This window comes from Suncus etruscus, chromosome 1 (genome assembly GCF_024139225.1).
Source record: "Suncus etruscus isolate mSunEtr1 chromosome 1, mSunEtr1.pri.cur, whole genome shotgun sequence".
Lineage (NCBI taxonomy): Eukaryota > Metazoa > Chordata > Mammalia > Eulipotyphla > Soricidae > Suncus > Suncus etruscus.
Genome location: NC_064848.1, coordinates 186,220,259 through 186,238,720, shown reverse-complemented (window position 1 = coordinate 186,238,720; position 18,462 = coordinate 186,220,259). Strand labels below are relative to the sequence as shown.

The following is an 18,462-nucleotide window of genomic DNA, read 5'->3' as shown; positions in this document are numbered from 1 at the left end:
TTAATATTAACTTTGTGCACCTTCAAAGCTACTTACACTGGCCAGGAAACTAGTACAGAGAGCTCTGGGACAGAGCAATATATATATTGTATACAATATAGTACAGCGTGTAGGGCACGTAGTTTGCACATAATCGGCCCTGGTTCAATCCCTGGCATCCCATTGATCTTCTGAACCTGCCAGAAGTTACCACCAAGCATTTCCAGGTGTGACCCAAAAAGAAATAGCACAGAGAAATAAATGCATGCTGAAGGCTCAAATTCCATCTCACACCACATCCCTACACACTTGTATACTTTAGTCACCACTGTGTTTAGCTTCCCGGAGTAAAATAGTTAATGCCCATTTGAGGACACTGGGTAGGAAAAAATGGCATTGTGGTTAAATATATGCTCAGTGTGCAAATTGGAACCAGCCACCACTCTTGACAGGCTTCCTTCCTAGAACACTCCTTGGGCTGCCCTGTGGCCCAAGGAGCTGTCAGGGAAGGGCAGAGTAAGCAGCACTCATGCTGCTGAGATTGTGCAGGCTGTGTTCTCTCTGCCAGTCATGCAGCTGCTGCAAACAGTACTAGCCACTAGAGACTGGTAGAGGGCTTAAAGGCAGCACATAGGAATAGCTTCTAGTGTGACCCCAAAATACTGATAGTTGAAACCTATTATCAGGAGCCAATGAGGCAGTACACTGGTTAAAGAGCTTTCCTTGCGGGACCCGGAGAGATAGCACAGCGGTGTTGGCCTTGCAAGCAGCCTATCCAGGATCAAAGGTGGTTGGTTCGAATCCCGGTGCCCCATATGGTCTCCCGTGCCTGCCAGGAGCTATTTCTGAGCAGACAGCCAGGAGTAACCCCTGAGCAATGCTGGGTGTGGCCCAAAAACCAAAAAAAAAAAAAAAAAGAGCTTTCCTTGCCTGCTGCTGATTCAATCCCTGACACCCCACATGGTTCCCGGAGAAGTATGGCATAAAAACCAGAAAGCTTGATACTAGATTCTTTTTTTTGTTTGTTTGTTTGTTTTTTGAGTCACACCTGGTAACGCTCAGAGGATACTGCTGGCTCTGTGCCTCAGTAGGTACACTCCTGGCAGGGTCGGGGAACCATATGGGTATGCCTTGGATTTGAGTCCTACTGCCTGTGCTATTATTCCGGCCTGAGATACTAGACTACAGATATTTTTTGTTTCCTGGTGTCTTAGGACGTGGTTTTGAATGTAAAATGTTGACCTGAGTCCTGTTTGCATGAAAACGAGAAGCCTAAGTTGAGAGTAACAAGGTTCAGAGGGATAGTACATGGCTGACCTGTTTTGATCCTTAGTGAATTCCTGAGAAGATTAGTTATGGCCTCCAAAAACAAAAAAGGTTAATTTGTAACTAGTCCAAGGTCTCTGAGTTAGTAATTGATATAAAATTGTTTGCGAAAATGGGAACTACATTTTTATTATTATTTATTTTTATTATATTTTATTTATTATTATATATATTATATTTATTATATTATTTTATATATTAGCTTATATAAGTTACTTGTTAATCTTAAAGCTCAATTCTTGAAGCAATAAACATAGCTACATAGGAAGCACAAAAAGCTAGAAGGTTAGTATCTTCCTGTCTTTCTTGAGTTTTAGGGGGGGATTAATGTAGCTGGGGCACCCAAAGGAATAAAATCAAGACAGTTGTTGACCAGTTAAGGAGTTGCCCTTGTGTGCATGCAGCCCACCTCTGATAATATCCTGAGAACCACAGTGAGTGAACAAGAAGATCCTATATATACCAGGGCTTAGGAGGCATACCCAGTGGTGCTCAGGACTGCTTCTGACTTTATACTCAGGAAATAATCCTTGGTAGGGCTCAGGGAACATAGTTAGATGTTGCGAGTCTAATCTAGACAACTGTTGTCAATCGCACTGCACACTACTTGTACTATTGCTGTGCCCTCACCCTCAAGCTTGTTTTTTTTGGGGGGGGAGGTTTGGGCGACACTTGGTTACTCTTGGTTCTGCGGTCAGAAATCACTCCTGGCAGGCTTGGGGGCCCATAATGTAGGAAAGGGAAGTAGGGTCTTGGGCATGCTTGAGAATTTATACTCTTAAACTAGGTTTGGGGATGGGGGCAAAGAGAAAGCACAACAGCAGGGCTTTTTGCCTTGCATGAGGCTGACCCAGGATGGACCTGAGTTGGATTCCCAGCATCCCATATGGTCCCCTAGTGAGCTCTGCTGGGTGTGACCCAAAACAAAAACTAGGTTTAGGGAAAACAAGCTAATAAGTTACTACAGTCTAAAACAGGGTGCTGGTGGGTGGGGGATAAACAAAGTTAAATACTTTGTACAGTAGAATTTGATGGGTGTAAATGACTGCTTCCCCCCCTTAGTTCATCCGGACGGTGGTAATTCGTACAACCGAAAGTCATATCGGCGAAAAGATGGCGTCTTTCTTTATTTTGAAGATAATGCAGGGGTCATAGTAAACAATAAAGGTGAAATGAAGGTACGAACTCATCTCATTTCTTAGTTCTTCTGAGATTTGTCCTTTTCACTTGGGTTTGGGAGGGGGCACGTCTGGTCCTTCAGAAGTCACGTACTGGCACTGCCCTCAGGAATCACTCCTGGTGGTGCTCAGGGGATTAGTGTGAAACTCGGGTCAACTCCTTGCAAGACAGAGCGCCCTACCCTCTAATGTTTTCATTTTATATCTGCAGGTTCTGCCATCACTGGACCAGTTGCAAAGGAATGTGCAGACTTATGGCCCAGGATTGCTTCCAATGCAGGCAGTATTGCTTGATTCTTCGGTGTTTGTATTTGTTAAAAAGAACCTATTAAAAGTACTTGCTTCCAAGGAAGAGTGAGGACTATTTGGCTCAATAGATTCATTCCCTGTTACTAAAAAAAAAAAAAAACTTCATAGCTTGTGTTTCTGTTCATTTCTGTGTGTCATTACTGGCCCTCTGCCCTGGCCCTTTTTTTGTTTGGGCCAACCCTGGTGGTGCTCAGGGGGTTTCTTCTGGCTCTCTGCTCAGAAATCGTTCCTGGCGGGCACAGGAGACCATACGGGATGCCAGGGTTCGAACCACCTTTAGTCCTGGGGTCAGCTGCTTGCAAGGCAAACTCCCCTACCAGCTATGCTATCTCTCCGGACCCCTACTGTGCTTTTCTATTTTTATTCATTCAATTTATTTATTTTTGTGGTTTTGTGGGCCACACCCTGTGACGCTCAGGGGTTACTACCTGGCTATGTGCTCAGAAGTTGCTTCTGGCTTCTTGGGGGACCATATGGACGCCGGAGGATCGAACCGCGGTACGTCCTAGGCTAGCGCAGGCAAGGCAGGCACCTTACCTCCAGCGCCACCGCCCGGCCCCCATTTATTTATTTTTTTGGGTGACACACCTGCAGCGCTCAGGGGTTCCTCCTGGCTCTCTAATGCACAGAAATCACTCCTGTTAGCTCCTGGGGACCATATGGGATGCCAGGATTCGAACCACTGTCCTGCATGCAAGGCAAATGCCTTACTTCCATACTATCTCTCTGACCCCTACCCACTGCCTTTTCTAAACTAAATTTTGGGTGTATATTATTTGGGCCTGTGTTAGAAGGTCAGCTGGTTGGTAACTGCACTTAAGTGAAGTTCAGAATTTTCAAGACTTCATCCTTTTTTGTTTTAGAGGCTCGTAGCTTCTTGGTGAGAAATGAACTATAGTTCTTTTATCTAAAATGTGCTCTGGCCCACTGGCTATCTTCTCTCTGGGAAGGGAACAGGCATACTAATTTGATACTCCAACTCTACTGCCACACTCTGGGTATTATTACATGTAGATCTGAGAAATCGTAACCTGGGTTGAAATTTAAGGCAAGCATCTTAACTGCATATACAATTCTCTGACCTCAATACTACTAACCCCCTCTGCTATTAAAACTTTACAGTGGGTAGAGCACTTTCTTTTCATCATCGCTTGGGTTTGATCCCAGTCCCCCATGTCTCTTGAGCACCACCAGGTGTAGCCCAAAAAAAAACAAAGGTTTGAAGTGGTTGGGACAGGAAGGGTTGCAGCATTGCAGCCTACCCAGGTTCCTTTTTTGTTTTGCTTTTGGGCCACACTTGGTGATGCTCAGGGTTACTCTCCTGGTTCAGAAGACCATGTGAGACGCTGGGGGTCAAACTTGGGTCCATCCTGGGTTGGCCACGTGCAAGAGGCAAATGTTCTACTGCTGTGCTGTCATTCCCAGCCCCAGCCTACCCAGGTTCTATCCACAGTGACCCGTTGTGGTTCCTGAGAAGGGTAGGTATTTGGGCCATAGCAAGCTGTGGGTAGGGGCAATTGCTAGGTTTTTGCCCAGGAATGACCTTTGGACCACCGTAAGGCAGTGCTGAGGCTTAAAACTTTGGATAGCCTTATATAAGTTCAGTTCCTTGCCTCCTATACAGATAACTGTTTTGTTTGGGGAAACCAAACCTTTGTACGCATGAACCACCCTTTGAGCCATCTCCAGCCCAAGATTTTGGTCAGGTAGGAAATCACTCGATAAGAACTGGGAACTGAGGAAATAAATGATACCCTTTGTATAACTTGCAAAACATTGCCTAAAAGGAAAAAGTCCAAAAAGTATAGGCAGGCTGGGGTGGGGAGTTGGGGAACAAGGCATAATTGAAATTCAACTACGAATAACTGGACATCACATGGCTTCAGAATTTTTTTTGTTTTTGAGTGCAGACTAGTGCTACTTGGGTTATGCTTTGCATTCAAGAATCACTCCTAGGAAGTTAAGGAAATTGGGAGGCAGGGGATTGAATCTTGGTTGGCCTGCATGCAAGGCAAATGCCTTACTTTTGTGTACCCATTGTACACAAACTCCAGCTTCCTTATTTCCTGGGTTTGTTCTTTTTCCTCTTGTAAAACCTAACATGGTGCAGGGGGAGCAGGATTAGGACGTCTGCTTTACAAGCATCAAATTTTGAAAACCCAGGGCAGGAACCAAAGTAGGGCTTTTTGCCTTATAGGTGGCCAGCCCCTAGGATTGATTCTGGGCATCCCATATGGTCCCCCCCAAGCTGGTAGAGATTGATTTCTGAGTGCCATGGGCCTATGGCCCAGACACCAAGAAAGGTGAATTAATAATGTCCCATGAACAGTGTGTGCTTGCTATCTGCATCCCCTGCTTAGCATGCACCAGTCAAGGTGAGCAAGTATGCCAGCATTGCTGTTGAGTAAGCAAATAGCCAGCCATGTGCATTCACCCATCACGATTGCAGGATTTAAGGGCATTAGTGGTTCTACTCTCCCTCAGTACCCACCAGGTATGTCTCAGGTGGTCCCTGGTGCTAGAGTAAGCAGAACCACGTCTCAATGTGTAGCAATGGGCCACTGGCGAGTACTGTCCAAGAATTGCTAGAATATCTCGATTAGACCTGTTGCCGGGATTGAAAGTCAGTGCTTTTGTCTGGCTGAGTGAGTCTTGCCTAGGATGAAAAGCCAGGGCACAAAGGATGAGCTGTGCGCCTAATCTGAGACAGCCCTGGGTTTAAGAAAATTAAGACCAGGCGCACATCCAAAAAAGGCCCAGTCTCCCTCCAACAGAAACCTCAGCGCTGCTCACATGAAACTCCCCCACACACCCATCATTTATATTTTATTAACTTTTTTTTGGTTGATTTTGGTTTGGGGGGCCATGCCAGCAAATGCTCAGTGGTTATTCCTGACTCTATTAATGGAATAACTCCTAGAGGTGTGCAGAGAGATCATATGGGATGCCCGAGGTCAAATTCAGTACTATCTCTCTGGCCTACACTCACATTTTATTTTATTTTATTTTGGTTTTTGGGCCACACCGGTGTGATGCTCGGGGTTAGTCCTGGCTATGCACTCAGAAATCGCTCCTGGCTTGGGGGACCATATGGGACGTCAGGGAAATCGAACCCGTGGTTTGTCCTAGCCTTACGCCACTGTGTCACCACTCCGGCCCTCACCATTTTATTTTATTTACTTTTGTTTGGTTTTTATTTTTTGGGGGGGTCACCCCGGTGCTACTCAGGGATTACTCCTGGCTCTGTGCTCAGAAATTGCTCCTGGCAGGCACAGGGGACCATATGGATGCCAGGATTTACACCATCGTTGGTCTTGGGTCGCTGCTTGCGAGGCAAACGCCCTACCGCTGTGCTATCTCTCCGACCCCATTACCATTTTATTTTTATAATTATTTATTTTTGGATTTGGGGCCACACCTGATGGCGCTCAGGGTTACTCCTGGCTCTGCACTCAAAAGTCACTCCTAGCAAGCTCAGGCGATCATATAGGATGTTGGGGAATTGAACCAGGGTCCGTCCTGGGTAATTTATTGAAAAGCAAGAACCTGAGTTCTGGTGAAACCCTGCTACCAAATGAATAATTTTTAGAGAATTTGCTGTAAAATTGAAGTAAGTTGCCCATAACTTGAATTCTCTGATTCACTCAAGGGACAAGCTTTCCAAAGGAACTGAATAGGAAAAAAATGTATGGTATCAGGTCAAGGAACCCACTTGGGTAAATGGAAATAGGTGCATGGCAGAGAGACTGGATGAGTGGGAGTCAAACAGTGAGAGTGAGTGAATCAATGAAAGTGAATTAGTGAAACAATCAGTGCCCAGACGCACCCAGGTTCCCATATGCAAGGAATGCATCCCAGCACAAAACTACCTAAATCCACGCACCCCCTTTTGCTCTTAACAGTCAGTCCAATCTGCTCCCCCTTCATCTCAGGGCCACACCTAGTCGCTTCCGGTTGGATTGTGCCAACAGGGCCTGCGTCGAGGCCTGGGCCACGTAACAATGAGCCGGGGCGCCCCTGCCCAGGTCCGGGCCCCCGCCTTCCAGAAGGCTCTCGGCGGCGGCGGCCATGGTGTTCCTGTACGAGTGCCCTCTGCGGCTGGAGAAGGGCTTCATCCTGGACGGGGTGGCCGTGGGCAGCATGGCCCGCGCCTACGAGCACCTGCGGCCCAAGCTGTGGTCTGCCATCCCGCCCTACAACGCGCAGCAGGACTTCCACGCCCGCTGCTACTTCCGCAGCCGCGTGATCCCGCCCGTGCTGCGCAAAACGCACCAGGTCCGGCCTGCACCCGCCTGGGCCTTGGGGAGCTGAGCTGAGCGGCAGGAACGAAGCCTCAAACCTGCCTTCTCCCCCAGCCCCTTCAGGCCCCATCCAGAGGAGGGTGGATTGTGGGGTATCCCCTGGGCACTCATGGGGAGTCTGTGGTCCCGTGTGGTGCCACATCTTTTTTTTTTTTTTTTTTTATTTCTTTTTTTTTTTTTTTTTTTGGTTTTTGGGCCACACCCTGTGACGCTCAGGGGTTACTCCTGGCTATGCGCTCAGAAGTTGCTCCTGGCTTCTTGGGGGACCATGTGGGGCACCGGGGGATCGAACCGCGGTCCGTCCTAGGTTAGCGCAGGCAAGGCAGGCACCTTACCTCCAGCGCCACCGCCCGGCCCCCTGTAAGTTTGCTATAACATTCTTTTTTTTTTTTTTTTTTTTTTTTTTTTTGGTTTTTGGGCCACACCCGTTTGACGCTCAGGGGTTACTCCTGGCTATGTGCTCAGAAATCGCCCCTGGCTTGGGGGGACCATATGGGACGCCGGGGGATCGAACCGCGGTCCGTTCCTTGGTAGAGCTTACGAGGCAGACACCTTATCTCTAGCGCCACCTTCCCGGCCCCTGTGGTGCCACATCTTGAGGTTGTACTTGCTGTCTGCTCATATCTTGAGTAAAAGGAAGGGGGGGGGCAGGAGGAAAATATAGTAATTTTTTGTTAGTTGTTTGTGGGGGTCATAGCTGGTGGTGCTCAGGGCTTACTCCTGGCTCTGCGCTCAGAGATCAATTCTGTTGGGCTCTGTAGACCATAAAGACCGAACCCAGGTCTGTCTGCTGCACGTACAAGGCAGGTTCCTTATCCCACTATATTTTCTCTCTAGCCCTGAAAACATGGGAGATTTTCGAATTTGAAAATAAGCTGGGTGTCGGGCCCGGAGAGATAGCACAGTGACGTTTGCCTTGCAAGCAGCTGATCCAGGACCAAAGGTGGTTGGTTCGAATCCTGGTGTCCCATATGGTCCCCCGTGCCTGCCAGGAGCTATTTCTGAGTAGACAGCCAGAAGTAACCTCTGAGCATCGCCGGGTGTGGCCCAAAAACCAAAAAAAAAAAAAAGAAAAAAGAAAAAAAGAAAAGAAGCTGGGGGGACTCATGAAACTTTTTTCTTTTTCTTTTGGTTTTTGGGCCACACCCAGTGATGCTCAAGGGTTACCCCTGGCTATGTGCTCAGAAATCGCTCCTGGCTCAGAGGACCATATGGGACACTGGGGGATCGAACCACGGTCTGTCCTACATTAGCACATGCAAGGCAAATGCCTACCGCTTGCACCACCACTCCAGTCCTTCATGAATCTTTCTTTTTGCATTTTTTTTTTTTGTCCTGGGGGGTAGCACCCAATGGTGCTTAGTCTTATTCCTGGCTTTGTACTATCACTCCTGTCAGTAATTGGGCTGTATTGATTGCTGGGGAGTGAACCCCACTGGCAGCTGCAAAACAAGTACTTCCCTGCTGAACTCTCTCTGGCCTCACAGAAACGTTTTTTGTTCTTGTTTTGTTTGGGGGCCACCACTCAGCAATGCTCAGGACTTACTCCTATCTCTGTGTTCAGAGATCAGTCGTAATTGGGGTTCTAGGGGACCATATGGGGTGCCAGAGATTGAATTTGGGTTGGCCATATACAAGATAAGTGTCCTACTCCTCCTCGTACTATCTTTCTCCACACCCTCAACCCCCTGCAGCAACTTTCTATGCTCTGTTTTCGAAGTATTTGACTCCACCACCCTTGGGGCAGACAAAATTTTCCCTTATGTACAAAAATGTGATGGTCTTCACTGTCTTCTGTCGGGCCCTTCCTCAAAGCTGCCTGCCTGGATTTCTACTTCCTGTACTATCTCTCTGATCTTGCCAAGACCCTAGAATCTCCTTTCTAATCCTGAGGAAGTGGGTTCCTGGATGCTGCCCTGTGAATCTCACAGCTTGTGCATGTCAGAGTGTGACTCACACTCACAGGGAAAACAGAGCTCCGGACTGGTTCACTCAATCTCTCTCTGAGTCACTATGTTGAGTTAACTTGTCAGTACCTTTGAAGTGACAGCATCTACTGCCACCACCAAAGCCTTGAGACAATGTGGGGCTAACAGTCTCCTATGTTCTCTCCCTTCCCAGGACCATGGAGGGACAAGCAGGGATGGCTGGATTGTGGATTATTTCCACATCTTCGGACAAGAGCAGAGATACCTTAACAGGAGGAACTGGGCAGGTGCAGGCAAGTGACTTTGACTTGCAGCTTGCCCAGAGACTCAATAGGAAGAGCTGTGGTGTGTGTGCATGCATGTGTGTGTGTGTGTGTGTGTGTCTGTCTGTCTGTCTGTCTGTGTCTGTGTCTGTGTCTGTGTGTGTTTTTGTGTGTCTGTGCCCACCCCATTCAGAAAGAAATGAAGAGGCTGAGGAGGGAAGAGAGACTCAGTATAAAGAAGCGCCTCCCTTTCCTCCTACATGAGCAAATGCCAGCACAGTGCTTCCTGTATTCAGTTTCTGAGTACCCACAGAATGGCCCACTGCTTTTAACAATGGAGACCTCACTGACTTTCTTTCTGTCCTGACTCCTCCACCCCCCATGATGCTGCATTTACATGACCCTTTGCACCATTTGGCCAAATGCACCTCATCCATTTTCTCTCGCTAGGCGGGAGGCAAGGGGGTATTTTTCTCAATATTACTGGAAGGAAGGCGAGTTCATCCATACTCAGAAGTTCCTGGCCTATTGTCCTGACACTCAGCAGTCATGGGTCCCCTGCATCAGCCTCTTTCTGCCTTGAGTTTGGGTTTCTTGGTAGCCCTTGCCAAGCCCTGGCATCCTCAGGATGATGAATCATAGCAAGAACCCCAGAGCACAGGGCTTGGTGATGGCAGGGAAGGTGATAGGGCCCTTTCTCTGCCCCCCACCCTCCAGGACACTCCCTCCAGCAGGTAACCGGACATGCCTCATACAACACCAACTTGAAAAAGGTCAGTGGGCTCAATGGGCCCTTTGGCTACCGTCGAAACACTCCTGCTCTCCGCCAGCACCCTTCCGAGTTTGGGGAGATCACCCCATTCCCCCTCTACTAGTTTGCCTTTCACAGCACTCAGGCTGGCTCAGAAATGTGGATGAACTTTCAATAAAATTGTATTTACACATGTAAAAAGTCCATGCCTCCAAGTGCACTGTTTCTTTGCCCTGGGGTTGGAAGAGGGAACACTCAATTTCTTTGGTTTGTTTTGGTTTTGGGGCCACCCCTGGCAGTGCTCAGGACTTAGTCCTGGCTCTGCATTCAGAAATTACTCCTGGCAGGCTCAGGAAACCATATAGTTTGCCACTTATCAAACTCTGGCTGACCATAAAAGCAAGGCAAACACCCTACTTGCTGTACTATCTCTCCAGCCCCAATTTCACTTCCCCTTGGAGAGCTAGTGAGAAGAAACAGGGCATCTTAGACCTTAACATGCTGCCAACTAGTGCCAAGAAGAGTCCCCTGCCTTTATGATGAGGAAGAACCATGTCAACTAGCCCTCACCAAGCACTTCTCAGGTCCTATGTTGCAGATTGGCTACAGTTTCTGTCAGGATTATGTAAACAGCTTTGCCTGGCATGCAGCAGAACTTGATTTTATTTTTTTATGAAGGGACAGACCACATCTCATAGTGTTGAATCCTTTACTACTGGCTCTGTTCAGGAATCACACCTGGTGATTCTCAGGATCACAGGCAGTGCCAGGGATCAAAGGCGCATTGCAGAGCGCCAGGCAAGTGCCCTATTCTCTGTACTCTCTCTTTAGTCACCAACCCTGGTTTAAATCCCCAGTACTATATATGGTCACCCAAGCACTGCCCGTTATTACTCCTGAACACAAAGCCAAGATTTGTTTCTGAGCACTAGCGGATGTGACCCACACCCTCTTTTTCCTTCTTCCGCAAAATTGAGATAAACAGTGTGATCACATGGATTGTTGGCATTGACCCTGAGAATTTTTCATTCTCAATCCCATCCTTAAGCTGACATTTTCCCTTTTCAGGGTGGGGGGGGGGATCACACCCAGCGTTGCTCAGGGGTTACTCCTGGCTCTGTGCTCAGAAATCACTCCTGTCAGGCAAGGGGGAACATACGGGATGGCAGGATTCGAACCACCGTCCATCCTGGATCGGCTGCTTGCAAGGCAAATGCCCTACCACTGTGCTATCTCTCCAGCCCGACATTTTCCTTTTTTCACCCAATCCATTGAGAGGTAGGAATTGAACAAAATTCTCTTTGGGTAAGCTGTTTGATTCAAGGCTTCTGATGATTTTATACTCTGTTTGCAACAGTTTACTTTCAACAGTTTCCAGGATGTCATTTTTCAGTGCCCCCACCCAGTTTATTGGTGGTCAGGAGAAAAGCCAAAGCAGGGATACAAAAGAAGGCGGAGCTTTAAAACACAAAGCCTGTTGGAATCCAGTGTGGGTGGAACCTGGTTGTACTGAGTCACCATAAGTGGACAAGGAAGAGAAGGCCAACAGGGTGTGGGGGTATAGCTCAGGGGTAGAGCATTTGACTGCAGATCAAGAGGTCCCTGGTTCAAATCCGGGTGCCCCCTTCCTTTTTCTTCTTTGGTTAAACAGAAGTAAATCCCAGCCACAGGGGTCCCTAAAGAATATTCTTAGTTCTTTCTTGTCCTGAAATACTAGTTACCCCATATTCCAACTGACCACTTAACAGAGACAGCTGGGGTTGGAAAGAGGGGTTACAGAGACTGAGAGAGGGGTTACAATGTAATACAATAATATTGTGTGACCCTTGGGGAACTCCAGTGACTTCTAAGAGAAATTCTTGGAGAAAACGCTAGATTTTGGTTTTTGGGCCATACCCGGCGGTGCTCAGGGGTTACTCTTGGCTGTCTGCTCAGAAATAGCTCCTGGCAGACACGGGGGACCATATGGGACACCGGGATTCGAACCAACCACCTTTGGTCCTGGATCAGCTGCTTGCAAGGCAAACGCCGCTGTGCTATCTCTCCGGGCCCGAAAATGCTAGATTTTGGATCAGGTCTGAGAGCAGTGAAAAATGTAGCACTCATGTAGGATTGAGTAAAGATGAAGGTATTCATGAGGTATTCATGTAGCATGTTTTGTTGGTTTTTGCAGTATTGGGAATGAAACCCCGGTCTTCGTGCATACATAGCAAGTGCTAAGCTATCTATCTGCATATATTATGTATTTTTGAAAATTGAGGACACCGGGTCAGAGAGATAACACAGGGGTAAGGCATTTGCCTTGCATGCAGACAACACTTTTTATTTTGGGCTGGAGAGAAAGCACAGTGATAGGGTGTTTTACCTTGCACGTGGTCAACCCGGGATGGACCCAGGTTCAATCCCCGACATCCCATATGGTCTCCCAAGCATGCCAGGAGTGATTTCTGAGCACAGAGCCTGGGGTAACCTCTGAGCACCGCTGGGTGTGGATCAAAAACCAAAAAATATTTTATTCGAACTGATGACCTTCTGCATGAAAGGAAAACACCTTACCTCCATGCTATCTCTCTGGCCCCTTTATTTTATTATTATTTTTTGGAGGGGTCACATCTGGCAGCGCTCAGAGGTTGTTCCTGGCTCTAGGCTCAGAAATCGCCCCTGGCAGGCACAGGGGACCATATGGGATGCCGGGATTGGAACCGCCGTTATTCTGCATGAAAGGCAAATGCCTTACCTCCATGCTATCTCTCCAGCCTCGCTTTACTTTATTTTTTTAAGCGTATAAACTATTTATTTATGGATCCCTGTGAATCCATATCTTCTTCATTCACTCCAAATCTTTACGGAACTTCTTGTCCAGACCATTGGCCAGAGCCTGACTGTATTTGCCATCTTTCACAACCTTCTCTCTAAGACCCAATTAAGAACCTTGTATTGGTGAGATTTTGCATCATGGTAATCATATGCTACACCTCATCTTCAGTGAACTCTCCTGCTTGCTTGGTTGTTGTATATGTAAATATTTTGGGGATTATTATGTTACTGACCCTACCCTGATCCGGTGATTGTGCCCTACCCTAGGGTGTGACCTGGCATTCTGCCCCCACCCTAGGCTGGTATCTGATTCTGCTTCCACCATTGGGTGGTATCTGATCCCACCATTGGGTGGTACCTGATTCTGGGGGATAAAAACAAGGGTCTGTGGAAGGCGAGGGGTGGTTGGCTGGAATTGAGGCTGAGACCTTGGACTTCAGTCTTGTCCACCTAATAAAGATAATATTTTCACAAGCCTGACTGTCTGCAAGCTGTTTACCCGTCGTTTCACCTCAGAACCATTGGCTGGACAGGGTGGCTGACTCGTCCTCCGAGCTGGAGGGGAAAGACCTCATCCTCCATCCCTCCATCAGTCAACCTCTTCAGGAGCTGACTTGCAACACTTGGTGAGCTCAGTGCCTATTTTCCTCAACACCACATGAGCATATATCTTATGCTCACTCTCCCACTGACATGTGGTTTTTGTTTTTGCTTTTTTTTTTGGCCACGCTCAGCAATGCTCAGAGGTTACTCCTGGCTCTGTGCTCAGAAGTCACTCCTGGAAAAAAAAAAAAAAAGAAATCACTCTTGGCAGGCTCAAGGGACTGCAGTACCATATGAAGGTGCTGGGGATCAAACCCAGTTGGCTGCATGCAAAGCAAATGCCCTACCTGCTGTGCTATCGCTCCGACCCTCACCCTCACCCTTAAGAGCAGTGATGGTGGGCCCGGAGAGATAGCACAGCAACGTTTGCCTTGCAAGCAGCCAATCCAGGACCAAAGGTTGTTGGTTCGAATCCCGGTGTCCCATATGGTCCGCCGTGCCTGCCAGGAGCTATTTCTGAGCAGACAGCTAGGAGTAACCCCTGAGCACTGCCAGGTGTGGCCCAAATACCAAAAAAAAAAAAAAAAAAAAAAAAAAAAGAGCAGTGATGGTAAAAACTATTTACCACCACCCATCAATGGTAGAATTGAGTAGTTGTAAAATGTGCTAGAAAATTTTGGGGATCACAAGAGACATGGTGCGGAGAGATAGCACAGCGGCGTTTGCCTTGCAAGCAGCTGATCCAGGACCAAAGGTGGTTGGTTCGAATCCCGGTGTCCCATATGGTCCCCCGTGCCTGCCAGGAGCTATTTCTGAGCAGATAGCCAGGAGTAACCCCTGAGCAATGTCGGGTGTGGCCCAAAAACCAAAAAAAAAAAAAAAAAAAGACATGGTGGCAACCAAAAAATGACATATAGGTCTCCATGGAAGAGCTTTTAAAATTTTTTTAAACTGGGGCCGGGAAGGTGGCGCTAGAGGTAAGGTGTCTGCCTTACAAGCGCTAGCTAAGGAACGAACCGGGGTTCGATCCCCTGGCGTCCCATATGGTCCCCCCAAACCAGGGGCAATTTCTGAGCACATAGCCAGGAGTAACCCCTGAGCATCAAACGGGTGTGGCCCAAAAACAAAAAAAAATTTTTTTTTTTTAAATTATGGGGCCAGAGTGATAGCACAGCGGTAGGGCATTTGCCTTGCAACAGACAACATTGGATGCACCTGGGTTTGATCCTTGGCATCCCATATGGTGATGCCATATGCCTGCCAGGGGTGATTTTTGAGCACAGAGCCAGGATGTAACCCTGGAGTGCTCCGGTGTGGCCCAAAAAGCAAAAAAAAAAAAAAAAAAAAAAAAAAACCCGTGTTCATCAAATGTCTTTATTTTAGACACTGTGGTTTACAGAGTTGTTCACAATAGCTATTTCTGGCTTTCAATATTGTATACCAATTACACCACCATTGTAACGTTCCCTCCACTCTTATCATCAGTTTCCCAACCTCCCTGAAGTCTGCCCCCTAGCAGGTACAAATCATTTACTTAATATTGCTTAGTACAACTAAATGGTAATGAAATTATGGAAAACATTTGTAAGGTAATTTGTGAAAATTATATCTCACAATGGGATTTTATGTCATTGTCTGGAGGTCTGTTAAGCTGTATATTGCTAGTTAAGAATTCTATTAGTTTTGTTTATTGAGCTTATGTGACTTCTATGAAAATTTCTCATCTAATTTGGCGTATTCCTACTGGGAAATCAGTATTAAAATTATGTGGCCATGTTGGCCACAACTTTGAGGATCCCACATCTCATTCTTATTTTGTGAATGTTTTTATCCCCCTTGTTTTTTCTCTTTACTTCTTTGTTTCTTTAGAAATACAGGTGTGTGTGTGTGTGTGTGTGTGTGTGTGTGTGTGTGTGTGTGTATGTTTGCTTTTGGGTCACACCCGGCACGGTTCAGGGGTTACTCCTGGCTCCATGCTCAGAAATCGCCCCTGGCAGGCACAGGGGACCATATGGCATTCCAGGATTTGAACCACCATCCTTCTGCATGCAAGGCAAACGCCTTACTTGCATGCTATCTCCCTGCCCCCTCCTTTTTTCTTTTGCTATGCCCAGTGATGCTTAGTGTACTCCTGGCTCTGCATTCAGGAATTACTCCTGGTGGGCTCGGGGAATCTGATGGGGTGCTAGAGATTGAACCTAGGTCAGCTGTGTACAAAGCAAATCAAGCACCCTACCCTGCTGTACAATAGCTTGGGACCCTTCCCCAGTCTGACCCTTTTTTTTTTCCTTTTTTTTTTTTTTTTTTTTGGTGGAGAATGTGGTTTTTTTTCCTTTTTAACGAAAGACACACACAGGCTGGAGAAATAGCACAGTAAGTCTTGCATGTTGATCCAGTTTTCCTTTTTCTGTTTGTTTCTGGGGCACACCCAGTGGCTCTTCGGGGTTACTCCTGGCAGGTTCGGGGTCCATATGGAATGTTGGGGACCCCCTTGCTATCATTGCTCTGGCCCCACTGACCCATTTGGCATGATCTCTGAGTCAGACAGAAATTAACCCTGAGCACATCCTGATGTGGTCCCCAAACCAAAATGAATAGATAAATAAAAAAGGAAGATACAGATATAATAAATAAGCCCATGAAATAAATCTTCAACAGCCTGAGTCATCAGTCATATGTAAGCCGAAGTCCTGCTCTGCCTGTGCGTCAGATGATAAAAATGAGAGACTGACACCAGATACCAACTTTCAATCAAGTTGGTGGGAATGTGAAAGAATTGACTATTTTGGGAGAAAATTTGGCAGTTGGTTTAAAATGTATTCAGTGCCCAGAAATTCTATTCCTAGGATTCTACTCAAGATAAATGGAAACATATGTGCACTAAAAAGCCTTTGGAATGTTCATCGCAACTTTATTATTTATAATAGCTAAAACTCAAAACGGACTGAGCACCCACTGTGAGGATGAAAATGGTTCTAAAAAGCAACAGTTTTGAGTCAGAGAGAGCTCAAGGACTGGAGTGGTGCCTACCATTGCTGGACCCTGGATTTGATTTCCAGTACTACATATTCCCTCTACAGAGAGCCAAACCAAGAGTAACTTGGAACACTAGGATGTGGTCCCCAAACCAATTTTTTGGGGGGGGGGGTTATACCTGGCAGTGCTCAGGTGTTACTCCTGGCTCTATGCTCAGAAATCGCTCCTGGCAGGCTCAGGGGACCATATGGGATGCTAGGATTCAAACCACTGACCTTCTGCATGAAAGGCAAATGCCTTACCTCCATGCTATCTCTCTGGCCCCAAACCAAATTTTTTTGTTTTTATTTTTGGGCCATACCAGGCGACACTCAGAGGTTACTCCTGGCTCTCAGGAATCACTCCTGGCAGGCTTGGGGGACCATATGGGATGCCAGAGATCTAATCTGGGTTGTCCACGTGTAAGGCGAATGTCCTACCCACTGTGCTATTGCTCTAACCCTGCCCCCAATTTTTTTTGTTTTGTTTTGTTTTTGGGTCACACCTGGCAGCGCTCAGGGGTTACTCCTGGCTCCATGCTCAGAAATCGCTCCTGGCAGGCTCGGGGGACCATATGGGTTGTCAGGATTTGAACCACCGTCCGTCTGCATGCAAAGCAAACGCCTACGTCCATGCTATCTCACCGGCCAAGCCCTCCAAATTTCTTTTTAAATATTGTGGACTCAATTAAAAAAGTCAGCCAGATGTCAGAGTAATATAGTACAGTGAGTAGGGCATTTGCCTTGCATGCAGGCAACCTGGGTTTCATCTCTGGCATTCCATACAGTCCATGAATCTACCAATATGATTTCTTTTTTTTTTTTTTTTTTTGGGGGGGGGGGCACACCCGTTGACACTCAGGGGTTACTCCTGAGCTCAGAAATCGCTCCTGGCTTGGGGGGACCATATAGGACGGCCTCTTGGGTCAAGTGGTAGCAAACAAGTGCTGGACCGTCTCAAATCCCCCCACCCCCTTTTAAGGGTCTACTAAATGTGATGACAAAGAAACAATATTGAGGGAGAGGACCGGAGTGAGGAATTGAGTAATGCCAAATGCGCAGAACTGGCTCCAGAACAGACGAAGCTGATGAAATTGGCTTGGTTAATGGGGAAACGCCCGCTTCCTTAGTAAGCAATGGGAAAGGAATAGAGGAGGCTGACAGATGCTAAAATGCTGGTGCAGAAGGGTCCCTGGAGTTTGGGCCGTAAAACTGCAGTCAGGAGTCCTTTCTGAGTGAAGGTTTAAGGAGAGTGCTAGTTTGCAGAATCAGACACATGTCGTGGCAGGCTAGCCATTGAGTTGTGCAGAAGCGTTTCACTGGAACTCGAGTTAAGGCGTGCTGCCATGGCAACAGGATAGCTGGGCCTGAGCAAAAGACCCGTGAACAGATTTCCTGCATTTGTTTGTTTTTCTTTGTTCAATTTTGGTCACACTCGGTGGTGCTCAGTACTCAGGAATCACTCCTGGCGTTGCTCAAGGACCTTGTGGGGTAGCGAACCCGGGTCAGCCACGTGCCAAGAGAGCTCCTTACCCACTATGCTATCTCTAGGACCTTTTGCATTTTTATTGAAATAGGAAAGATGGATTTTGTGTTACTTGTCTAGTAATAAGAGCGCTCCAGAGAATGCAAGGATGATACAGGTTGGTCTGGCTAGATAATTCATGGCCTCTTGGGCTATCTATTGTTGTAGTCTTTTTTTATTTTTATTTTTTTTGGTTTTTGGGCCGCATCCGACAGCGCTCGGGGGTTCCTCCTGGCTCTGCGCTCAGAAATCACTTGTAGCAGGCCTTGGGGGACCATATGGGATGCCGGGGTTCGAACCACCGTCCTTCTGCATGCAAGACAAACGCCCTACTTCCATGCTATCTCTCCGCCCGCCCCTCCCAAAAAGGGGGTACTTCTTATTGCAGAAGATAAGGGGAAACTGAGGCTTCTCAGTAAGGCTGTGAGTGAGTGAAGAGCCAGTTCTGACGTCCAAAGCGCGGTCCCAGAAACCACTTCGGCGGGACCGCCCACTGCCGTTACATCATATCACCGCGCCGGCGAGTTG

General features: G+C 47.3%; 1 protein-coding gene, 1 long non-coding RNA gene and 1 other non-coding gene across 3 annotated transcripts; all 3 read left to right on the top strand.

Annotated features, from left to right (window-relative positions):
* Positions 1 to 2,402: 2,402 nt before the first annotated feature.
* Positions 2,403 to 2,793, top strand: LOC126020484 (uncharacterized). Its single transcript, XR_007499598.1, has 2 exons — positions 2,403 to 2,483; positions 2,695 to 2,793. It is a non-coding gene; the product is annotated as an uncharacterized LOC126020484 (long non-coding RNA).
* Positions 2,794 to 6,860: 4,067 nt separating this feature from the next.
* On the top strand, positions 6,861 to 10,236 carry C1H17orf98 (chromosome 1 C17orf98 homolog). Its single transcript, XM_049781902.1, has 3 exons — positions 6,861 to 7,067; positions 9,215 to 9,314; positions 10,002 to 10,236. The coding sequence occupies exons 1-3, from the start codon at positions 6,861 to 6,863 to the stop codon at positions 10,157 to 10,159; spliced, it is 465 nt and encodes a 154-aa protein (XP_049637859.1). The 3' UTR covers positions 10,160 to 10,236.
* Positions 10,237 to 11,589: 1,353 nt separating this feature from the next.
* On the top strand, positions 11,590 to 11,661 carry TRNAC-GCA (transfer RNA cysteine (anticodon GCA)). Its single transcript has one exon. It is a non-coding gene; the product is annotated as a tRNA-Cys (tRNA).
* The last annotated feature ends 6,801 nt before the right edge of the window (positions 11,662 to 18,462 follow it).

Excerpts from the sequence above, each read along its gene's own strand:
- C1H17orf98 (XM_049781902.1), top strand. The coding sequence starts at position 6,861 with ATGGTGTTCCTGTACGAGTGCCCTCTGCGGCTGGAGAAGGGCTTCATC. Across the intron at positions 7,068-9,214 it reads TGCTGCGCAAAACGCACCAG|GACCATGGAGGGACAAGCAG; the intron begins GTCCGGCCTGCA and ends CTCCCTTCCCAG. Across the intron at positions 9,315-10,001 it reads GAGGAACTGGGCAGGTGCAG|GACACTCCCTCCAGCAGGTA; the intron begins GCAAGTGACTTT and ends CCCACCCTCCAG.